The sequence below is a fragment of the Vidua chalybeata genome, chromosome Z, assembly GCF_026979565.1.
Source record: "Vidua chalybeata isolate OUT-0048 chromosome Z, bVidCha1 merged haplotype, whole genome shotgun sequence".
Taxonomy (NCBI): domain Eukaryota; kingdom Metazoa; phylum Chordata; class Aves; order Passeriformes; family Viduidae; genus Vidua; species Vidua chalybeata.
Window position 1 is genome coordinate 37,309,835 of NC_071570.1, and position 24,580 is coordinate 37,334,414.

The window sequence follows — 24,580 nt, forward strand, 5'->3', positions numbered from 1 at the left end:
GTGTATTCTCTCATTTACCATTTCAACCCCTGCCTTGGCACCTCAGTCATGAGGTGCTGCCTGTGCTGCAGGACAGAGGCTTACAGTCATTGTCTGCTGGCAATACTTCCCCAGGGTCAGAGAACTGATCTCGCCATCGAGGGCAAAAGGCAAACAGCTGTAAATAAGTTCAAAAGTATTTGGACTTTTACTTTCTCTGGGAGCCCTCCTTTTGTGGAGATGGTGCAGCAGCAGACAGGTATTTTGCCTGAGCCTGGACTCTGTCTCCTGTTTCCTTGTGAAAGCACTAATGAGTTATGAGCATGAGCCTTCTTACCAAATTCTCACTCTCTTGCAGTCAGACTTAAGGCAAATAGGTTGTGCAGCTCTCTGGGGCAGCACAAGAGACCTGCAGTGCATTGAGCCACTGTGGCTCCATGCAAATGTACTTTGATTCCTCTTGGCTCATCCTGGGCAGCTGCATTGGTACAAAGAGGTGGTTCTCCACAATTCTGTAGAGCACATATCCCTGGGGGTGCAGGTGCAGAGGCCGTTTAGTTCTGAGCACTCCTGCCATCAGATCAATTTGCCTTCATTAAAACATAACCAAATCAAACAAAGCCTCTGGCCTTTCATTTGAAAGACTGCAGCAAACCACACCAGGATGGCATGAGTCTGCAACATACACTGACTTTTCAGGTAACAATCTTACAGTAAGTTAGAAAGGAGGATATTTTTTGTTGGCTTCAATGCACACGAGTTACAAGACCTATGAAAAAATGTTCTGTGGGGTTTGTTCTATTTCTTTAAAATGTTGAATTACTCTCTAATGGGCTAATATTTATACAGCTTCTGATGCACTGATGGGTTGGTGTTTTGCTCACTGATGAGAATAAAGAGCATTTCTCTGTGTACAGCACAGTGATGGAATAAAGCAAGTAATTGTTGTGTAGGGCTTCATCTCTTTTCCAAACCGGCATTGTTGGTGCAAGAAGCCAGGAAGTCAGGTAAGTAAAAAGAAAATATCTGTTCTCTTCTCACTGGCAAGACTGCTGCTTCCTCTGTTTTATCATATTTTTATTTGATTATACTTAAATCTCTCTGAAAGGCTTGTTCGTTCATGAGCTTTCCATGTAAAAAGTGCTGCAAGTTCTCACTGCACAACAGTGTGAAGACCTACTGCCTTTCTTTGCTAAGGGAGGAAGCAATGGTTGGATAGATGCAATTTCATTTTTTTTAGCAAAGTATAAAAATCGTAATAGCATATGTGGCTAAAAACCTTAAAGAAAAAAACAGTTGCACAATTCATTTCAAACTTTTTGAAACTAACTATTTTTGAATATTGTTTTGAAACAAATACTTTGGTTTTTAAATGATCTACTGAATTTGAGGGGGATTTTTGAAGTAAACCAAATTTATAATGCTCCACTGTAACAGCCTATCAGATTTAGTGTTGATTCAACCTTAAGATGAGGTTTGCATTTTTTAATTAATACGTATTTTTTCTGGATTTTTTTTTTTTTTTAGTTTACGAAGTATTATTACTTCCTAAACACTGCCTATAACCTTATGTCTCAGCAAATAAAGTTTGATTGACCACTGGAGTGAGAAACAGGCGTGATGTTCTACTGCTGGTGGAAAATTCAGGTGAGCTTTAAATAGTGATGGTTTGCAGTTTCAACGGGCTAGTCAAAACTTTGAAAAGGGAGAATTCACTGCAATAAAATGCTTATGCAAAGGGTGTTTATAGGCATGTGAAAGTTAATTGGTAACAGGCTAATAGATTGGGCTGCCTAGTTTTAAGCTCTTGTTTATTGTTTTACATACTGTATAGGAAGAACTCTCATATTTTTATTCTTATTTATAGAAAATATTTTTGAGGATACTTCTAAGCAATGAAGAACAGTAACAGATCTTCATTTCTCACATCCAAAATAATTTATAAGCAATTTCTGAAACAGAAATAATGCACAATTTTGTTAGTACTCCTGATAAATAAGTGGCCAAAAATCCCGTTATGACTTCTGGTCCTTGAAGTATTGACTGAATTACTGCTATGTCTATCATGCATGATTCTTCTTTTCTAGGTGCCCTGCCTAGCACTTTTGTATTTTGAAGCAGATGTATAGATTCTGCATTTTAGAAGAGACATCTCTGTAAGAACGGTGGCATAACTAAGTGATAATTTCTTGAGCTTTTGTTGCTTGTTTCTGTGATGTAGATGGATACCTTTGCCATGGCCATGACTGTACCAATGCACCTGGTCCTGCTGAGCTTGGTGATTGGGAGCAGCCAGGGGTGCTACTGTGAACATTACCCATGGGGGTCGTGGTCTGCCTGCTCACACAGCTGCAATTTTGGGACACAGACCAGGCACAGGTAGGGCCAAGCCATCTCACTACTTCTGTATTTATTTTCTGTGAAAAATAATAATTCTGGAGAGTGGCACCCATGTCTGAAGCTCCACCTTCCACAATATATTGAGAAAAATTGTCATGCTCAAGTGTTTATCAGATAAATAGATCATCTTTTAATTGCAATGCTTTAAAATTACAAAATTTTGAACATTACTGCCCGTGAGTCAGGGAGGGAAGGGGAGGGCTGGAATTAAATGACCCTTTAGATCCCTTCCAACTCAGACCATTCTAATCCTATGAGCCAGTGCCTCCAAACAAACCAATATCTGCCAATAGATGTAATGAGGGGAGGACAGCCAGGACCTATAGTGGCCTTGCTGGCAGCAAGGATTTGGGTGCTCAGCCCCTGTGCTTTGGGTGCTCAGCCCCTGTGGACACATGAGGCTCTGGAGGCCCTGCACTGGCACAATGCCACAGGAGGGGCGAGCTCCAAATTTCCTCCCTGCACCATTAGTTTTATGACCACCGATTATGTCAAATAAGGATTCAGCAGCATCAAATTCAATGAAACCCTGTAGTATAATCTAAACTTGTGAGAAATCCACTCTTTTCCTCCTGGTTCTGTCTGTAGCTATCCTCTGGGATATCTGAAGTGATATGAATCAAAAAGACTTGCTCTTTAAACTTAAGGCATATTTGGATTTTTCTTGTAATCAATGTTCTGCAAATGCATATTATCCCTCAGAGTTCCTTAGTTGGGTTCAAATAATTTTGTCAGCCTTCACCCACAAGTAGAGAACACCTGTCTATTCTTTCCTAGCATATTTTTTAAACTTTTTTTTTAGGCAAATAAGAATGGATGAATATTATAGCCAAAACTTCTGTGACCAGCTGTGCACAAAGCAAGAATCTCGTGCATGTAACCAGCAAACATGTCCTATCAACTGTCAGCTTGGAGACTTTGGCACTTGGTCAGAATGTGACCCATGTGTTAAAAAACAGGTAGGTAGAAAATGCTAAATGCAAGAAATGATGCAAAGAGATCTCCTTGTTTCAACTTTATTGAAATTGATCTGGAAAATGAGATTTTAAGTTAACAAGGGAAATTGATTATGAATTATACAGTAGAAGCTGGAGAGAACAAGTTAAAATAAGATCAAACCAGAAAGGGGTTTTAGTAGAGTAAATCTATTTATGAGACTGCTTGTGATGCTTATCATAAACTTGCTTCAAAGTTTCCACTGCCATAGTTAAAGGTGAATTTTTCACATGAAGAATTGTAAAGTGTTCATGTCTGCTTAAGCAGGAGAAAGTCAAAGAACCTTAGCTTATCCATAATGTTCTGTATGTTCTAAAGACAAGAAAAATAGAATCAAATCATCTCTTGAAAAGAGTCAACAAATCCTAAGTGCTGTTGCCTAGAAATTCTCAGGCTGTATCTTACGCTGATAGTCAGGATCAGTTTGAGATTGCTATTAGAAAATACAGAGCACCATCCCTCAAACCTTCATAGCATGCACAAATCCCTCCACCTCCACAAGCAGATGTGCTAATAGCTGTGGGACAAACACCCAGGATGGTGTTTTTTCCTCTTGGGCTTTTCTCTGTTAACAATGGTAGACTTAGAGGTGAGACAGTAGAGAGGGAAGAAATGAAAAATCAGGTTAAAGTGAATTGGACCTAAACAAACCAAGCCCTGTCAAATGTAAGGTTCTAGAGGATAGAGGGAAGTGACAGCAGATTGTGTGGGGTAGTTGTATGGCTAGTGGGTATAAGCTTTGAAGCTGACTGTGAGAGCAGTTCCGAGGTTCTGTACAGACACAGCCTATGTCCTTCTGCATGTACCCGTTGGTTTCAAAAATTCATGCCTGAAAAGCAACTCTGAAAAACCTGTCAGACATCATAAGTATATATTTACATATATATCTAACTTTCTGATGCCCAAATAGGGTGAGAAAGACATACAAAAGCTATTCTACATGTGAGAGATGAACCAGTCTGTGGGTTGCAACTAGGATGGGCAGTATGAGAGCAGAATAAGGAGAATCAGTGAGAGACTGGGAGACAGAAAGCTTCAAGAGGTGAAAGGGAGTGTTCCTCTCAACTGGACTGATTTCAATACCCTCTTATAAGTCCAAGTTTCTTACCTTATATCATTATATAAATGTATTAGTTTTTATTAGTTTTAAGTATTGATGCAACATATATGCTTCTTAAAACAAAAAGGTGCTTTTGTGGACTGTGGTCCATTTTCCGCTACAAACGATAAAGATCACTCCTTGTGACATTTATAAATGGGAATAACCAACAGAATGGAGGACCTGGCTTACCATTTAAGAGTGAAGAGTAGTGTAAGCAAGTTCCCATTGATGGGGAGGGATAAAGAAGTGGAAGCTCTGACAAATAATGTACTGAGTGTTGTGGAACTGAAATAGAGCATAAGGAATGGTTCTCATGAGTTTGAAAACTTTCTGGTGTTGCTCTTTGCACTCTCCCTTCAGAGTCACTTGATTACTGATTTTCACTAGAATCTTCCTGCTCTGCCCCAGGGTCTGTCTACAGGGAGGGAAGTCTGCAAGGAACTGTACTTTTCAAGGGAAAAATTCTTAGAGGAGAAGCCGTTCAGGCACACAGAGACAGGTTTCACCAGAAGTCCTGTGAAGTGGAGTGGAAAATATGTCTGAAGTGGTTTATCTATCACCCTTCAACTTTACTGTTCTGTGTGGAGGATGCTATCTCAGGGAAAGAAAACTCAATGAGCTCCAAAAAATTTTCAGGAAAAGCTTTTTTGTCCTCTCAAGTCATCCAATTCTCCTCAGACAAGCCATCCCATATGTAGGAGTCAAGCCAACTGGGTTGTCAATGTCAATGTCTCTAATTCAACAGAGATGGTAAAGAACAGGAAAAATCTCTGCAAGCCTGTTCTCTCATAATTTCCTACTGTATATACTGAAGATACAGGGATGGAATTTCTCATTCCTTTGGTGATGTAGACCAGTTAGTCTGCAGTTTAATAATTTATGCTCCATCAGGACTAATGAGGCTCTTGGATACCAGTTCCCTGCCTGCCTCACCTGGGATGACGGCATGGTAGAATGGAAGGACAAGAATGACTGATTATTTCCTTCAGGGCTGTGGTTCTGATAAAGCTTCAGCAGCACTGAGATGTGTGGCTCTGCCTGGGGTGGGACTTAGCTACAAACAGCTCACAAAACCAACCCTGAGTTTGTTTCTTCTGCCTTTCAGTTCCGTACCCGGCCACTCCTGCAACCATCCCAGTTTGGGGGCCAGGCCTGTACTGAGCCACTGGTGGATTCCCGCCCATGTTTCCCAGCTAAGCTCTGCAATATAGTGGAAGTTGACTGCAAGAATAAATTTCGGTGTGAAAGTGGTAATGATAATCCCCATTGTGTAACTGCAGCATTACCATTTAGTCAAATTTTAGATACTGAGACAAAAGACATCCATACATTCCATGCATAAATTCCAGGGAAAATGGACCAGGGAGAAAAGTTTACGTGAGGATTTTATATGTATTAGTAACAGTTTATCTTTTCAGTTTCTTCTATAAGTCATTAAAATGCAGTCCCTAGCCAGGGGTGTCACTATGATCCTGATAGTTGGACAGTAGCACTGTTCCAATTATATTTCTTTGCACAAATTTTTCATATACAAACATAACTGTAGAGTTTGTCTGAACATAAATTCTCATTATTTTTATTAGGCTTGTGGCTATTTCTTGCTTGCTTCAACTTAGATATACCTGATTAAACAAAATAATTTTATCCATATATCTTTTGCCAAACTTAAAATTAAGCCTTTGGAGCTTTGAAACAAGACAAAACTCACAGAACTGAAATAATAATTTCTTAATTGGGATAATCCTGGCTTTATACTAATTCAGTGTTAACATCTATGGCTAGCTCACACCTTTGCAAGGGAAAAAGACAAGACTACCCTTTTCTGCATTTAGACATTATGAACCTTTGCTGCTGCTGTTTCTCTGGTGCAGGTCGCTGTATTTCAAAAACACTGGAATGTAATGGAGAAAATGACTGTGGGGACAACTCTGATGAAAGAAACTGTGGAAGGAAAAAGACTGTGTGTAACCGAAAGTATGAGAGCATCCCAGGTGTGCAATTAATAGGCAGTGGGTAAGCCAGTTCTGCTAATCTTTTTGTAAGCTTTACTTGTTACCTCACTAATTTACATGAACAAAATAATTCCCAGTAAGCATGTGAGAGCATTCATTAAAGCATATAATCTCTCAAATTAAAACTGGCAAGAAATTATAAAAATACAACAAAAAATTAGACTAGGACTGGCCTGCTGCATCTTCCAGTCCTGCTCTGCACTGCTGAAAGACCAGATAAAGAGGTGTCGAGGAACACTCTCCCTAAATGACTTGTTCTGTCCCACAGCAACCAGAGCATGTATGGGCAACTTCCAGCTCATGGAACTACTTACCTGCACATCGTGCCAAGTGCTTTAGAAATTTGGAGGATGTTCCTCTACAGATGTTGTTTGTCTGTGTGACCTTTCAGGATACCAACTACTTCCACACTATTAATTAAAGTTATATAAAGCCTAAACATGGGATGCCTGTCCCTAGCAGACTTGCGTTTTTTAATTGAATTTTGAACTCAGTGTGGTCCAAGTAACATCACTTATGGTAGAAATAGAGAACCAGTAGTTAACTTTCCTAGAACCATTTTTAGGTTCTCCACTTAAGACTGACTGCCTTATGCTGACTTTGGGGTTATCAGTAAGGTTAGGCACTGCTGGAAAGCAGGAAACTGGATTGGTGCTACTGCATTTTTCAGGTGAATTCAGTGTGAATGAGAAGTTGTTGTAATTCCTTTCAAAGCAGTAACAAGATGCTCATGCTCTCAATCGAATCTAGAACACCTTAATGCAGCTGTATACCATGAAATGTTTCAAGTCCATACATCTTCCTGGAGTTGTTTAATCTCTGGAAATAAATTTTTGTTAGATTTCATATTCTCGCAGGAGAGAGCCGAGGGGAAGTTCTTGACAACTCATTCAATGGAGGACAATGCACAATAATGAAGCGCAATGAGACAAGGAAATTGTATCATGTCCCTGCGAATCTGGAGGCTGTCAGCTTTCAGGTATTCTCAAACAGCAGCTCCTAGCCATAAAACCCTTGCTGTAATCACAATCCAAAATAATTGCTCAAGTGTTAGGTAGTATGTTTTAGAACAAAATTTCTAAATTTTGGTGAGGCTTGAACATACTTCAGTTGATGTGTGGAAAGGAGATAAATGTTCATGTTCCACTCATGCTTTTCAGATCGCCACCATATATCAGAGTCAATATGATTGATTTGAGCTTCTTCTGCTTCCAGTGGCTGTGGCCTTATTTTGTTCCAGCTTGGTACCAAGGGCCTTCTCCTAGCCACACATAATCTAGGCAGAGGTTTGTTCAACTCCAAAGCTTATTCCAGCATTAATTATGTGTACTTGAAGAACCAATGGCTGCAGCTACTGACTCTAGCTTCCTTTCTGTCACCTGCAGCCTTGAGATCCAGCCTTGAGATCCAGTTCCTCCCTGAGCCATTTCAACCCCTCAGTCCTGCCTGTGCCCTGCCCAGACCCTCCACAAAGCAACAAGGAAAGAAGGCAGGCATTGAGGCTGGAAAGCAGGAGGACAAATACACACAGCTTGGAGAGGAGGCTTACAGGACAAGCTGGGGAATGACCAAAATGAACCTGGAGTGTATCTTATAAAAAATCTAGGAACCACTAATAACTCTTTTATGGACACTAACATTCAGAAAATGCTCTGAATACCATGGCACAAGATCTGGCTGTGTACATATTAGCAGGCCCTGTTTGAAGCCAGTAGGTGCTGCATTGGGAAAAAAAAGAATGCAGGGTGTGAAAAAAGCTTAGCTAATGGATGAAAACTGATGGTTTTGCCACAGGGGTTGTGAGATTTTAGGATTACTTTAACAGAGGCAACTGAAAAAAGGACACCCTGCTGCATTCCACAGAAACTGCGATTGAATTGGCCATGACATGCAGGATTTGTCAACAATGGTGAAAAATTACTGTTTGCAAAAATATCAAGAGGGGAAAACCAACCTTTGGTTTACCCAGGTCTCTTTATAGCCAGTAAAGTTCATTAAGTTACTGATGTCCATTTGCAGAACTGTTAAGGGATTGTGAAACTCACCTTTAGGAGTGCAGTCTTTATTTTTTAACATTTAGAGCAGCTTCTCATATAGAAGGGTCACTGGACTGGGCCTTCCTGGAACTCCAGTCTATTGTCCTGCAAAAGCATATGACTACTTGAAAAATGGAAGGGGGTGGGAAGAATGGGCCACCTCATTTACCAAAATCCTTAGCAGCCCTATTAAGCAAACCAGGTCTAGAGGAGGGAAAAAAAATCTCATTTTTCAAAAACACGGAGGGATTTTCCCAAATTTTGGGAAATAAGTAATTTCTGATCTGATGCTGAGGTTGTCTTGGTGTTTTGCTCAACATCACCACTGGAGGTTTACCAACTCAATCAGCAGGTTTGCTCACAATTCCTCTTTATCTGCCTTTAATCCATCGTGAAGTATAGGTGCTAACAATCCAACCATACTTTAAGACTCTCCTGTGGAATCCTGTTCATTCTTCTAGCTGGAAATTGAGAAGAAAGGTCAGGAAGCACCAAACTCTGCCTTGTAAAATATAGAATCCATAGGGTTGGGAAGCAGTCATGATGTGGAAGCAGTCATGATGTGGACACAACATGTATGTCTGGAATTCTTTTAAAAGTATGTTGGAATGTGTTGAAAAATATTCCTAAGGTTTAGGGCCCAGGGGTGAGAAGCTTTAGAAGAAAGTGCTACATGTTTTTTTGTTGTTGTTGTATAAACAACTATTAGTAAGTCTAGTTCTTAGCTTGTATTCATTTTACCACTTACCCTTTCTTAGTCTCATATTTTTGTAGCTTACTTTCACATCTCAAATAATCAGGCATATTTTTTCCATTAAAAACATCAAAAAAGCAAGTATTCTTTTCTTAATAGTTTTCTGTTTCATATTATCATTTATGCAAATGCATTGTGCTTTACTGAATTTCCAGATAACAGATGAAGAGGATGATGTCACATCAGATTTCTACAAAGATTTAATTCCCCTGAGTGATAGTGCTTATGAAAGTAGTTCATCCACTCGTAGTGGTAAACATTCTTCTGGTATCCCATTTTTATTCTCAAGAAAGACACGGGTCCAGATTACATCATCTTCCTCCTTCAAGAAAGCTATTGAAGCCTCATATGAAAAGGTAATTTAATGTTGCCTTCAGTTTCTTTCTTTCGGTTAATTTGTGTCTGCTCATTTCAGAACTGAGCTGCCAAAGGCTACTTTCCCTATCAAGACATTGGCCCACCAGAATTAGGTATTGAAAAAGTCCTCTTCTGATCCTACAACATGTTCCTGGTTGTAAAATACCTTTTGTAATGCATCATGGTTTTCTGGGTGTAGTACAGAAAACATAGGCTTATTCCACTTTTAAAAAGCACAGATTTGACATTATCATATTGGGTAAGTCATTCCTTCCCCTATCCTAATTATAGATTAAGAGGGCATAATACCTAACTGTAGCAAACAACTCAAAAAATAAAGGAAGTGCAGTCAAGAATGTTATACATATGCATGTACTGGGTAGTAATCTACATTATTTTTTTTATTTGCTATCTAACTTGCATATTGGAGTCTCAATGCCAAGATGCATTTGGTCATAAAGATAATCTCAGAAATAACACACCCACAGAAAAGTTTCTCAGAACAGATAACATTTTTTCCCATAAGATTCTGTGCCTTTAAAGCAAATGAATACTGGTAGGGTAAAAGATTATGTATTTTTATAGTTTAATGACTGTAAACAATGGGCTATTGTTCGCACTTCTGCATGGGAAAGGCCATAGGAATGAACAAAGCTAAGACCTGTTGAAACCCAGGAGTTCTAATGCTATTACAGTGAAACCTTTGCAAAAATATTAGTCTTAACATTAAGATTTCCTATGATGGAAGTTTGCTGCAGGCCTTGCTCATTTGTTTTAATGGTTAAGCAACTTGATTGCTTGAACAGTCCATTGCTTCTAGTTTGAATACAACTATCCTTAAATTCCAGCTGCTGAAAACCTGTTCACTTTCCTGCCCATGTACACAGATCAGGCAGCTCTCTTGTACAATTGCAAAGTTTATTTTGGGGGAACAGTGGCTTCTTATTGGCTTAAGCCCAGATCAGAGCTAATTATGAAAATATTAATTTAGGTTTAACTTCCAACAGAAAAGTTATTTTGCGTATACATTGGTTTTCAGCATTGTTGTCATGGAAGGTGGTGAGGTACAGGAACATGTTGCCCAGACAAGCTGAAGCTTACCCTATCCCTGGGAGTGTTCAAGGCCGGGTTTGATGGGGCTTTGAGCAATCCGGTCCAGTGGAAATTGTTTCTGCCCACAGCAGTGGTGTTGAACCTAGATGGTCTTTAAGCTCCCTTCCAACCCAAACTGTTCCATGATTCTGTGAAATCACAGAAACCCACCAATAACTTAGTCTGGAGTTGGCTAAAGATGACACAGTTTAAAATCCTTTCTTAATGATCCACAGCAGGACTATTACCTTGGATCTTCCTTGTAGTATCTACTGTATCAGACAGGAAGCCTCTATTTTTATCTCTGTCTTCATAAATTGTATTAGTGAGTGTTTGTAGGTAGATGTGTACTTGTGTATGTTTGACAGACCTACAAGTAAATTTGCAACACTTCCTTATATAGTGAAAAAATAAGACTATATTGATCACTTAAAAGGAGAGAGGAATTTTCCTGTGCTTTGAGACATCTCATTCAGATCTATATGTTAAAATATGTATAAATAAGATATTAATTCTCTTGGCTCCTCTAGTTTCTGCACTTACCCGCCTCTGAAGGTGCTAAAATTCCCCTTTTCTTATTTCTAGAATTCCAACTTTATTAGAGTCCATAAAGTAATTTCTGTTGCAAACTTCACAATGAAACAATCAGATCTGCAGCTATCAGACATCTTTCTAAAAGCACTTAACCACCTGCCCCTGGAGTACAACTATGCTTTATACAGCAGAATATTTGATGACTTTGGCACTCATTACTACACCTCTGGGAAGATGGGTGGTTCCTATGATATTCTTTACCAGTACAGCTCTGAGGAACTGTGGAACTCAGGTATGTAATCTTTAACAAGAAAGTATCATTTGTTTAACAGCTTTTCTTATCCCTAGTTTTAGGACTTACACCACACAGTAAGTTCTCCAACAGCAAAAAAATTTCTAGACTTTCACAGACTCATTAATTACATTGCTTACATATAGAGCAAGAAGGAATTTTTGCTCTACACTGTATTTGAAAAGTTCAGGAGATCCCTTATTTGGTAAATGTCGCTGTGTTCAGGGAAACCACTTAAGACCTTCAGATCAAGACCAGGTACCACCAGGAAATGTGTTCTAGTGTCCTATAGCATGGGACTGAGGTCTGAGAGGTATAAGGGGTACTTTTGGGATTGCAGTCAATAAAGTTGATGGTTTGGATTAGAAATTACTTTAAAATTTTCCCATGACTGCTAGACTGTCAAAATGAAAAAACAACACCACAAAAATGGAAGTCTAAAGTTAAAAGCTGTGATCTTTAATGCCACTGCTGTAACTTGCACGGGCATGGGAGGGTAGCTGAAGCATGCCTCTCTCCAACACAGTACATGGGGCAGCACGTGACTGCTGTAATGAAGTCTCCAGTGGCAAGTGAGGAGCATGGAAAGCTGCTGGCTGGTCTCAGTGTGGGAGCCTGGGCCATGGTGCTTGCCATGTATCATGGTTATGCTGATAAAGATGCTGCTCTGTGGTATTTCTAGGCCTGTCAGTTGAGGAATCAACAGAGTGTGTCCGAACAGAAACAACCAGGCGTGTGTTCTTCAGGAAGAAGAAGAAAGTCAGTACCAGATGCACCACAAACAGGATGACTGTGACACATGAAGGTGACCATGATGAGAACAGGGCCATGTCCTGTTACTCACCCTGAGAGATACCATTTCCCTCAGCTGCCCCAGGTGACCTCTCAGCTTTGTTGAACTACAGATGCTCTTCTACCACTATCAGAGCAGCCAGTGTTTCATTATCTGCCTCTGATACAAGCACTGAAATAATATTCTCATTTGCAAAAGAAATTATGATGTAGGTGTGCTATTTCTCTACTCTGGAGTGCCATCACTGGGGATCTGGTGTCACTGGCTGTCCAGTTGGTCACAGATCTGCCAAACATTACCCCTCACCCTGGGTCTAAGGCCAGGAATGCTGAACTGTAAAATGAACAAAGGCTAGAAATTTGTATCTATGCCTAAGTCCCTGATCTTTAAGGGTTGCTCAGAGCTCATTGAGAGAGTTGGGCGGCAAAAACACACTCCCTGACTTTCCCTTCCCACCTTCCTCATGCCAAGCAGATATTTAGGTACCAGGGGGGCACAGAAATGTGTCTCAGAAACTGCAAAAAGCTGGTGCATTTTCCACGAGAATGGCAGGAGTCATGCTCTGCATCACTAAGGATAGGAATTTTATCACTTTAATCATGGTTTTTTCCTCAGTAGTTGATTAGTAGCGTTTACTTGGATGTTTACAGCCAGGACTAAACCTGCCATGCTGTGTGTTCTAGAGGTATCCTCCTGCCATGCTGTGTGCTCTAGAGGAGGCTACTGCATCCTCTGCATTTTTCCACTACTGTGTTACACTCTGAGTATTCCCATGGCTCAAGTCTGAAACACTTTCATTTGGAATATTATCACAGGCTTCTGTCATAGCAGGCAGGGATTGTTCTTCTGAGCTTTGACTTCTTTTTTCCAAGGATAGTTTAAAAAAAAATAATCTTAGTGTATTCTTTAATATCCTCTTATACTTTTTCTTATAGTTAGTGTTGTCACATATGATGTCTTTGGAAGCCTTTGTCTGAAAATACTGTGATGAAATCGTCTTTCAGGTTCCATTTTGGAGTCAGCTGAACGATCAGTTTCCCTGGTAAAAGGTGGCAGGTCAGAGTATGCAGCAGCTCTGGCCTGGGAGAAAAAGGGGGCTTTTCCAGGACACAGAGTCTTCACAGACTGGCTGGAATCAACAAAGGACAATCCTGTGGTGATTGACTTTGAGGTAAGAGAAGAACAAGAAAAACACTGAGATAGCAAAGACTAACTTCTCTTCATAGAGCTATGCAAATATTTTTTCCTGTAAACAGGGATGATGCTGTGTGTGATATGAATGTACATAAATATGGGCATAACATAAACATACAGAACTTTTATTAGGACAACTTCTTATGCATGTTGGTTTATAAGGCACACTGGTTTTGCATTGTCCATGGACAGTGGGATTAAGAGTGAGCAATGTGAATTACTTGCTCCGGCAGGAGCTCAGGCACAGGCAGGGGTTAGTTACTGTGAAAAGAGTGCATGGTATCATTCCCTTGTCAGGCCTACGTCGCAAAGTGTGTCACACAGCTAAACTGAAATAAAACAGCAATGCCCTCTATCTCTGTCCTGTTCCTTTAATGCAGCGTGCCGTGCACTGAGCTGTCTCCCTCCTCAGCTGGCACAGCAGCTGCTCAGCAGCACTTGAAGCAAACATCAAAACCTGCCTGAATGCAGCATCCACTGAGGTCTCTCCTGCTGCAGCTGCTGAACTTCTGAAGGCAGCATAGGAATGTCTGACATGACAGGGACTGGATGTAAAGCAAACCCTACATCACATAGTGATGTGATGTGTGGTAGAGAGCGTCATGAATTTTAGGACATAGTATCCCACTTGTTTGATTCTTCCCTGGCTCACAGAGTCCTAAATTGAGGAGATAAAAGCATGATGAACAGGATAACATATATGTATAGCACTGCCATGCTTCTTTAAAACATCCATAATTCCTGTGTGATACAGCTTCGTATGCAGGCTCTATCTCCTTTAATATGCTCTGGCTACCCCGTGAGGGCCTGCTGTGTTTCAGTTCCTGCTGACCGAACAGCTCTCTGCCAGGTGTCCCCCATTGTGGAGCTGGTGAGGAACGTGCCGTGCGCGGTGACCAAGCGCCGCCATCTGCAGAGGGCCCTGAGGGAGCATGTGGGCACGTTCGACCCGTGCCGGTGTGCCCCGTGCCCCAACAACGGCAGGCCTGTGCTCCTGGGGACAGAGTGCCTCTGCCTGTGCCCGGCTGGCACCTACGGCGCCAACTGCGAGACGCAGGCTCCGGGTTACACATCAGGTACTTGGGGTGATGGTAGCGGCCTGCAAGTCTGGGCCTTCTGCTATCTCTTTGCCAGAGGTTAATCTGCCATAACCTGCCCTTGCTAAATCCACCACACGGTGATGTCCAAAAAGCATGAGGATAAATGTAGGGATTACAAATAAAAAGCAATTCAGCAATAAGGGTGAAGCTGAGATCAAAGAAAATTGATGCAAAAAATTAAGAAAGCCATTGCTTAGTTTTCCCTATAGCCTATTATGCTTAAGACTAAATGGCTAATGAACATAAAAATTGTTGATTGCCGTTTAGAAGGAAAACTCAGTTGTTATAAGGAAAGAGAACATAATCACCATTCTGGATAATTTAAAGAGCAATTTAATGTAAAAACGTTTTTGAATTAAATTGTCATTTGTGCCATAACTAAGAGAAACAAAGGAGATGTTATATATGTTTATATTCCCCAAACAAAATGGAACATAAGGTAAAGTCACTTAGATAGGTACAGTTCTCATTATCTGACCCTGATAGAAGAATATTTTGAAAGAAATAAACAGCTGAAGACAGAGATGGATACAGAAAGTCTATTGCATGCAGAAAAGAAAGAGTGTGTAAGGGAAAAAAAGTTATGCATGCTTCATGGTGGTACAGGTAATAGATGCAAGGGGTTATGAGAAAACAGTAATAGTAATGTTTTAATTTAACAGACATAGAATGTATATTTGGGGTTTAGACATGATGTTAGAACTCAGATTTATTTGAAAACTCATTAAATAATGACCTGTTTAAGAAACTTGTCAGAACCAGGAAAACACACACATCTGTGAGTGCAATAAAAGTATAAAATATGCTGCTTCTGAGTTTTAATGTTACTTGCAATCAAAACTAGAGAGGTAAATGTACTTTAGGGTTTTATGAAGCAGCTGGAATTTGGCTGGACACCTTTTGTAAAATTTATGTTCTAGATGCAACCTACTGCCTTAACCATAACAATTTTAAATTTTCTGAAAATGGCTAATATGAATTTACCATCATCCCTCTCACATGTGGCCTTAAAAGAAATATTGTGTATGGTACTGGTCTGCCAATAAAAGATGGTGTCTCTTTAATTCCTTTCAGTTGCTGTTGATGGGCGATGGGGTTGCTGGTCTGAATGGAGTCCATGCGATGCTTCCTTCAAAAAAAGAAGGACCCGGGAATGCAATAACCCCTCCCCAATGAACGGTGGGAAGCCATGTGAAGGGCAGCAGGAAGAAGAGGAGGACTGTTATGTCTCTGTGTTCACAGACAGGTAAGAAGATCAAAAGATCTCCTTAGTCATGGGATAGTTAAGGAGCACTCCAGAGTGGCTCTGTGATTACCAAGGAGAAATAGCAGACAACTTTCCCCGCTGAATTTCTTTGGTAGAACATAGAGAAGGCAAATTCTGAAAATCTCTGCAATTTGCTTCACATTTGGATTTATTAATTTTTTATTCCTAGAAAATTGCTGATGAATTGCATATTAAATTATGCCTGTAGATCTTGTATGCTGCTTTGCGTGGCTTCTTTTCTAAAGCCAAGGAGAAATATTTTCCTTCTCTTCACTGGAGTTCACAGTTTCTATTTTTTCCCTATCCCCTCTTTTCTTAGAGGTTTAGATCTGAACTCAGTCACAGAGCTACCTTGGATGAAGCTACCAAGGTTCTTATATTTCCACTTCAAGTATGCTAGATGTACCTTTTTAGCATGATTTCAACTTCAAATTCTAACCCCAAACTGGTCAGTTTTTTTCATCTTCAAGCCCAAGACTTCAGTTTTTTTTCCTCTTCAGAGTGAATAGGAGAGGATTACAAGCAGTGGGCTCCACAGTTCTTTGTTACTCAGACACCACGGGCTTTATAGCTCCATGATCACAGAGACGAGCAAACTTTAATCATTGCCTGGAGGGAACAGGAATTGCATGGATTATTTATTGACTTCCTGTTTTGTTGTTCTTTGCTGCCTCTTTTTCTTGCTGTATAAAAATATTTAATTGATTATGTTGGTAAATGCATTTAGCATTTTTTTACTGCTCTCATGCGCTCCCCACTATCAACCTGCAGTTTTGTCCACCACCTTTTGTTTAAGAGTATAAAATTATAGGAGGAGGATGACAGGACACACTTGCAACTCTTCTGAGCTGCAATTCTGGCAATTCTGCCATTGTTACTTGGTGACAGGAATGCTTAAGATACAGCCTTACAGCAAATTTTCACTTTTCAGAGGTGCTCCTTGTATAAATGATGATGAAGCCAGGAGAGAAGATAGTGTCTTGATTGGTGAACCTGAGTCTGGATGTTCTAGGCCAGACCCACCAGAATATGGCTTTATCAGGGTGAGTATGAAAAATGATTCAGAAGCAAAGTGTAATAGTTGCAGAGATTGGAAATTTTATAGCTTCTCTGCTGTATGTGCCTGATATCCAATCTAGCTACTGTGCTAGTGAAAGTGCTGTGTTCAAGAAATGCTGCAGGACTCTAGCCCACCACACTACACCAGCAACTGGAGAAAAGTCAAGGTAAAATTCATTTCAAGTTGTCCTTGAATCTTGTTTGGTAACCATGACATCAGTTACTGCAACTGGAAAAAGTTATCATTATATTGGTGAGTGGATGACTCATATTTTAGAGTAGGAAATGCATGCATTCATTACATCTTATCAGGATTTTGCTATTGTTTCCTTTGACAATGCCCAGTCTCGTTACCATAGATCCTTGCAGAGCTTTTTGCTGTGGGTTTCTTAGGGTTTTTTTCATTATTATTTTTTAATTTTTTTTTTTTTTTAGAATGAAAAGAACCAGTATGCTGTTGGGGAGGACGTTGAAATTGCTTGTCTGAGTGGGCATAGCCTCATTGGCTATCAATACCTTCGGTGTCTGCCAGATCAAACCTGGACACAGCAACATGTTGAGTGCCAACGTAAGAAAGTTAAAATGAACAAAATGCACAGCAACAAAATAGAAGGGGAAGAAAACATACAAAAAAGATTTTTATAAAGGTCTTTTAAAAACAAATCTCTAACATTTCTGAAAAGATAGCATTTTAAGAAGGTATTTTATGTAGACAAAAACATCATGAGCCACTACATCACTCCTCTTTCAATTCAGAAGTGTTACTATTATGTGCTTTGTAAGGAGATTGTAATATGCAATGCATTAGAAAATCCTCAGATGGATGCTGCGAGATCCTTCTCTTTTCTAGTTTTAAATAGCTTTAACAAAAGGACTCACCTTATGTTTTCAGACTTACATAGATATCTTAAGGTTGATACAGTTATGAAGAAGAAATCATTCCTACAGAAATTTTTCTACTATCTTTTATTTTAAATGCATGATGTGTTTCTAACCATGACCTCCCAGGCTGCCTTGAAAATCACTACTGTAAATCAAGGCCTTGAAGGACTTATAGGTCAGCTAAGAATTAAGGATCAGAATTGGTCTGTGTTAGCTAACAAGAGAGATTTCAGTAGTTTTCTAAAACTTGGTATAATTTCATTGACTTAGTCTTCATTTTAACAAAAAGAAGTACCTGAATATACTTATGAGCTTTCTATTGCCATTAACTTTCTTCCATTAACAAAAGAGAAATTAAGACATGCTGTTAAATGCCATTCTAACTATTTTTAAACAGCAAAATTAAATTACTTATATTGACATACATTAGAAATATTTTGTCATTATTTAGTTATTACTTGAAAAATACTTTAAAGACTATGAGAATGCACTGAAAATTTCTAGACTTAATTATGTTTTTAAAACTGATTTTTATTAGTTTTGAATGTCAGACAAAGTATTACTGTCAGTATTACTGAGTGTCTTTATATATGGTTTTTCAGATAAAGCATTATGACTTTCTGTAAATATCCACACAGCATTAAACCAACAAGAATTATGCTTTTTTTTTATTGTTTGTTACAGCCTCAGTATGCCTCAGGCCACCGATATCTGACAGTGTCACAATTTCTCCATTTAAGCAACAGTACAACATTGGTGAAACAATGAAGCTGAGCTGCCAAGCTGGGTTTATAGTCACTGGTCACACAAAGTATACCTGTGGGAAAGACCTGTCCTGGATACCTCCTATTTTGAGGTCTATTACATGTGAAAAAGGTTAGTATGCCTGCAGATACTTACTGTTTCCATATTGCTGGTATTAACAGTACTGTTTATTTCATCTAGCTAGAACTAGAAGGCTGATGACTGGGTTTAAGACCTATAGCAGCAGTTCATTAATTTAAATTTTACTTTATGTCTCCCATGGTGACAGAATTTCAGCTCTAAACTTCTGCATTAATTTCAGAATTTTTGGATGCAATGTACTGTAAACGTTAATAATGAAATTGAGACACCACAACTGTTTGCATAAAATCAAAACCAAATCAAACCAAACCCCAACTGCATTAACAAGGCTTTATGAAAGCAAAGTAGGAAAATGTGTTCTATTGAAACTTCAGCTGCTCTTGTTATTTTCCAGTGATTTTTACAAAGACTGATGAAATACTTGTAGCATGCCAACCAGGGAGCTTTCGGAAAGAGAAACTTAGGACAAATAGAAATAAATCCATTTGAGCTTTTATGGTAGGAGTATAAGATATTTCTATTCACTCCTTACTAGTTACAGTAGTTCTCACTTGTTGTTTCAGATATGCTAACCAAAATTAAAGGTATTTGCAGTCTAGGAAAAAAGCAGGTTGGATCTCAGTGTGTTTGTATGTCTCCAGAAGAAGACTGTGGGTAAGTACTGTAATTAGAAATCAAAGTTTCTCTAATGATAGACCAAGAGGCCATTGTGACACTGAGCAGGAAGAGCAGGAAAAGACAACTGCAAATCAAGACTACTCTCTGTTCAGATATTAGCTAGCTATTCCTCTGTATTCAAATTACAGTCCTGTTTGTAGCCTATGAAATAAATAACAATCACAGAATCACAAAATGGGTAAGGTTGGTGGGGTCCTTAGTGGTCTCGTGGCCCCACCTCCCTGCTCAAGCAGGACCATCTCAGAGCACATTGCGCAGAATTGTGTCAATATGGTGCTTGGGTGTCTCCAGTGAGGGAGACTCCACAACCTCTCTGTGCAAACTGTTCCAACCACAGTAATCCACTTCTTCCTCATATTCAGGTGTAATTTCTTTTGCATCAGTTCCTCCTGCCCATTGCTTCTTGTCCTGTTGCTCGGCACCACTGAGCAGAGCCTGGTCCCTGCTCTGGCCGCTCCCTGCAGACACTGACAAACAGGGATGAGGTGCCTTCTCAGTCATCTCTTCTCAAGGCTGAACAGGGCCAGCTTCCACAGCTTTTTCTCATAATAGAGATACTCCAGTCCTTTGATCATCTTTGTAACCCTCCACTGGACCCGCTCCAGGAGTTCCATGCCTCTGTTGTGCTGAGGAGCCCAGAATTGGGCACAGCTCTCCAAATGTGCCTCACCACAGCTGAGTTGATATGCAGGGTCACCTACCATAATCTGCTGGCAATGCTCTCTCTAATGAACCCAGTTACATTACTGTAATGCGACACCACAGCATATCCTTTTAATCTACACTGCTCTCTGTTCCTGGAAACTCTGAAAACAGAAACTCCTGGAAACTCTTTTCTTCTCTTTATTTCTCCAATGTCATCACTGTGCACAAGGAGCATGCAAGAACTCTGATCTCTAAGATTCCTTCCAATCCAAACCATTTTATGATTTTATGATCCTCTTTTTGAAAAATGACTAAGTTCCATAAAATGACGCTGCTTGGAAATGCATGCACCTTCTAGGAATGAATTCACTCAGTAGCCAAGAGCAATACAGAAAAAGGGAAACTACAAGCCACATGGCAAAAAACATGACAGTTTTTGCCTGCCCTTGGTCCCAAGACACCTGTGCTTCAGAGATAGAGTTGTACACACAGCTGCAGGGATATATTAACTCAGAAAAGCCACCCAGGCCCAGTGGAAATTTCATATCCCTGTGGAGGTAACAGCCTCTCCTTTTTCTTTTACAGACACATGTCCTTCACCTCCCAATGTCTGGACAGAACCAAAGCTTCTCCATTTCACAGCACTTGTTTAATCAGGTCCAGGTCCTGCAGTAGCTAGGGTAGCCTTAGGTCTTCAGGTGAATCTCCAGCCTGGCCATGGCCTTGCTGTGTTTCATCTGATGCTGATGTACTGTTTAAAAGTAGGGACTTGTTCTATAGCCTGCTAAAATAATTTTTGTTCTCTTCCTTTGGGCAGCCACTACTCAGAAGACATCTGTGTGCTACATGCTGTTTCTGAACAGAATGTAACCAAGCCCAGCTGTCAGTACTCAGCTGAAATGTGCCTTGGAGTGCAGTCATTTCATTTCTTGCATGCTGGCCCTTGCCATGGTAATTCCAACCTAGACTGGGCTATTGAGAGGGCAAAGCTCTCTACAAATAGCTTGAAGAAAGTGCCCTGTGGCTATGACATCTGCTATGACTGGGAGGATTGTCAAGGTATGACTTCTGAATGGTGAGATTCAGCCATCCCTTTGGATCTAAAAGTAAAATGCACTGACCTTCACTGCTCCAAGGACACAATTGACAGACACTGTGGTCCCTCTGGGCACACAGAGTGTGAAAGTGTGGTCAGTCCTGTGTCCCTGCTACCTAGGGTTACACTTAGATATGTGCCTTTTCCCTTTACTCACAACTAATGTAGTGTTGTTACTTACCATTAGAAAGGCTCAAGAGGAACTTGAAAATTAAGATAACTTTTTCAGGAGAATTAACATTTGAATCTTTAATCACAAAAGTGTAGTTGGTAATATTTTCACCCATTCCTTGTAAGGCTACTAGTTCCTAGTTTGTACTTCAGGAATTAATTTAGGCCACATCCTCTATAACATATAATTAAATTGTAAAATTAAATCATGATACTACTTCAAAAGCAAGACTGGGGCCATCAGGCTTAATGGGATTTTAAGGGTAAAATTTGCAAATACCCATATGTGAAAACTGTGTTTATCAAGAATTTTAATGAACTAGCTAAGCTGGTAAAAAACCTAAGAAGATGATTTTCTAAACAATATTGTGCAGCTTGGCTATTTCCTGTGTAACCAGGTGATAAGAGCAGTAGGTTCTTCTGTAGATGTCTGAGGTGCTGACTGGCTCTGCACATATCAAGTGTCCCAGGTAAAGGCTGAGTGACAGACACGCTCACTCCGTCCCTTGCTGCCAGACACAAATCTGATTCTTATCGCACCTGATCTACTTAATGATAAATAAAGCAACAGCAGTGTGCAGCAATCCTAAACCTCTATTTTGAAGATGCAAGATTTCTGCAGCAGAGAATTTGAAGTAAATACAGCTGTAAAATTATTGCATTACAACTCCTGTTGTCCCTTGTGGGCTCAAGCAGAGGGCATGACCAGGTGTGTCCATCTGGTGGAACCTCTAGGTATCATGTGCTCCTGGGAAAAAGATAGTAATTTTTAAAAATTACTTATTCCAGAGCCTCTAAAAAGCCTAATTCTGCTTCCACTGTGCAAGTGTCTTCAAGCTGGATCTTGTGCCAGCACTTCAGTGTTTTTCTCTCAAAAGCCTACAGAGGAGCCCTGTTCAGAAAAATAAGAGAAAGGAGAAAAAAATGTATTAAATAAGATTAGTTGTCAAGTGTGGTGCTCAAGAGATTAGAACTGGACTCTTGACCATCTCCACAGAATTCCACTTTTCATGACTGTGCACAAACATTTAGGAAATGAATGTTTTGTTTTTCCTGAAAGTGAATAGTCAGTATCAACACAGGGACAGAACATACTGCAGAGAAAATACTGCAGTACCATGAGAGAAGCTAAATGGAGGAAAGCACACATTTTTCATGTTTTAAAAAACTGAAGGCAGAAATTCTGCCTAGGGAATTTCTGGGAAAGAATATAAAGAGTGATTAGATCAGATAAGAAATTATAAGATTAGATCAGAAATAGGTAATGAAATAACCAGCAGGACTGAGCTTTACCACAGGCCAGCAGTAGGTAGCTTAGTCTTCACAAAGAGAGCTTTAATAAAATAGGAGCTGACACAATATGGACCTTAAGACTCCCATTTCATGGCAAGACTGTGTTCAAGGATAATTGGAAAAAGAAAGTCAACTTAATACATCTTTGTTTAAAAGAAAAGTCAGGGAAAGACAGTGGATAAAAATAGTTAGATCAATTCTGCTTTTGTATGGCCCATTGCTAAAAAAAATGTTATTTAAAGCTGATTAGGCCTCTATTCCTAATATCCAACCATCTAGTGAATGCACTACAGGCTTTTTGTAACTAATATATCACAAATGTCCACTAGTGTTTTTCCCTGTTGGACTTTGAAATGTCACCAAAGTATAAAATCTGGTTTTAGTCACCACATTTACTGCTATATTTCCACACATTCATTCCCAGAGACACAGACCCAGTGCTTTTGCCTGATGCCTCACCAGTGCCCCAAAGGAGAGATCCACCCTCACTGCATCCAGATGGAGACAACAGGGAGGAGGAGGACAGTCAGTCATTGCATGCTGGCAGCCATGAAGTGTGCTGGCATCAAACTGCAGGTGCTGGAGCAGGGGAGCTGCCTACCATAACCCATTTGCTCTCTGCAGACACCATGATCATTGCATCAAATGCAAACTGAGCCACCCAGGAAAAGCTTGGTTGGTTATTAAAGGATAAGTAGATCAAACCAAAATTATGAGGGGAAAAAAAAAATCCAGCTTGCTTAACAGGTTTTTGGGAGAAGGGTGGCAGTGATGTTTTTCTGTCTGCAAATGAACTCGGCTTGGGGGTATAAGGGACAACTTGTCATTGCTGTCACCTCTGGGGATGTGCAGAGGAAGGGAGGGAAACAAATGGAAAGGGAGAAAAAGAAATATTGCCTTTGGTCTCCCCTAGAGCTGGATGAGACTTTTCCTTTCCTCAGCCATTTGTTGCTTTGTCCTTGTGACAGCTGTGACTGCTGTTCACTCTTGTCTCACTGGCTGAGTACCTGCTATATCACACAGGCAGACAGAGCAAGCACTTCAGCACCACTTCTAACATCAAATGGGGAAGGGGTAGCAAGAGGCTACATGCAGTCACGGTGCAAATGGAAGGAGCAATACCAAACACTGAAAACCACAATTATGCAATGATTGAGTGAAGTCATCAAAATGATGTGATTTTTAATTAGAGTAGCTGAAGGGAGGAGGTGTTTGTGTTCTGTGTTTGTTCACTGGGTTTCAGCTTTAGGCAGAAAGCCTGAAGCCTAAAGCTTGGAGAATTTCTATGGTACCCCTCAATGTGAATTAAGATGTTTGTACTTTAAATATAAAATAAACATTTAATGACTAACGCACTGGGCAAAGTCCTACTGCAATATGTGGTTCTACTTGGAGTTGTTGTACTTGGAGTCTGCAGAAATACAGATTCCTTGCATATACCTGCATCAGCATCCAACCTGACAGCAATTGCATGGGGCACCTCAGCCCAGCCATGGTCCATGCCGCCAGCATTTCTTGGGCACAAATCATTACTTCTGAGCAGTTGCAACTAGAATTTTCTCTTCAGCACTCAGAATTTCACAAATCTGAGTATAAATCTGCCTTTCAAGAAGGGGAAAACTGAACTCCACTTCTTTCTTTACCAACAGACATCAGAACAATGACAATTAGGAAAAAAGCCCCACAGAATCATAGAAAAGAATCATAGAATTTGCTGAGCTGGAAAGGACCCATATGGATCATCAAAGTCCAACTGGCCCTGCAGAGCCCAAGAATCACACTATAAGCCTGAGAGCATTGTCAAAATGCTTCTTGGACTCAGACAGCTTGATGCTGTGACCACTGCCCTGGGGAGCCTGTTCCAGTGCCTAACCACCCTCTGGGTGAAGAACCTTCTTCTAATAGCCAACCTAAACCTTCCCTGACACAACTCCAGGCCATTCCCTCTGGTCCTGTCACTGATTATCACAGAGCAGAGATCAGTGCCTGCCCCTCCTCTTCC

General features: G+C 40.2%; 1 protein-coding gene across 4 annotated transcripts; it reads left to right on the forward strand.

Moving 5' to 3' along the window:
• Positions 1 to 536: 536 nt before the first annotated feature.
• Positions 537 to 23,933, forward strand: C6 (complement C6). Of its 4 annotated transcripts, none has more exons than XM_053932558.1 (19): positions 539 to 678; positions 1,507 to 1,626; positions 2,201 to 2,358; positions 3,182 to 3,338; positions 5,583 to 5,727; positions 6,349 to 6,490; positions 7,330 to 7,468; positions 9,435 to 9,635; positions 11,314 to 11,554; positions 12,237 to 12,359; positions 13,352 to 13,518; positions 14,392 to 14,617; positions 15,716 to 15,887; positions 16,840 to 16,951; positions 17,403 to 17,535; positions 18,534 to 18,725; positions 19,259 to 19,349; positions 20,836 to 21,077; positions 23,003 to 23,933. In XM_053932558.1, exons 2-19 carry the CDS (start codon positions 1,600 to 1,602, stop codon positions 23,182 to 23,184), a joined length of 2,850 nt encoding a protein of 949 aa, XP_053788533.1. In that variant the 5' UTR covers positions 539 to 678; positions 1,507 to 1,599; the 3' UTR covers positions 23,185 to 23,933. The 4 variants fall into 4 exon arrangements, 3 of the variants coding, with proteins under 3 accessions (XP_053788535.1, XP_053788533.1, XP_053788534.1); XM_053932559.1 differs by having other exon boundaries at positions 6,349 to 6,468; positions 7,347 to 7,468; XR_008428712.1 differs by lacking the exon at positions 23,003 to 23,933 and having other exon boundaries at positions 537 to 678; positions 19,240 to 19,349; positions 20,836 to 20,924.
• The last annotated feature ends 647 nt before the right edge of the window (positions 23,934 to 24,580 follow it).

Excerpts from the sequence above, each read along its gene's own strand:
- C6 (XM_053932558.1), top strand. The coding sequence starts at position 1,600 with ATGTTCTACTGCTGGTGGAAAATTCAG. Across the intron at positions 11,555-12,236 it reads TGAGGAACTGTGGAACTCAG|GCCTGTCAGTTGAGGAATCA; the intron begins GTATGTAATCTT and ends TGGTATTTCTAG. Across the intron at positions 18,726-19,258 it reads GTCTATTACATGTGAAAAAG|ATATGCTAACCAAAATTAAA; the intron begins GTTAGTATGCCT and ends TTGTTGTTTCAG.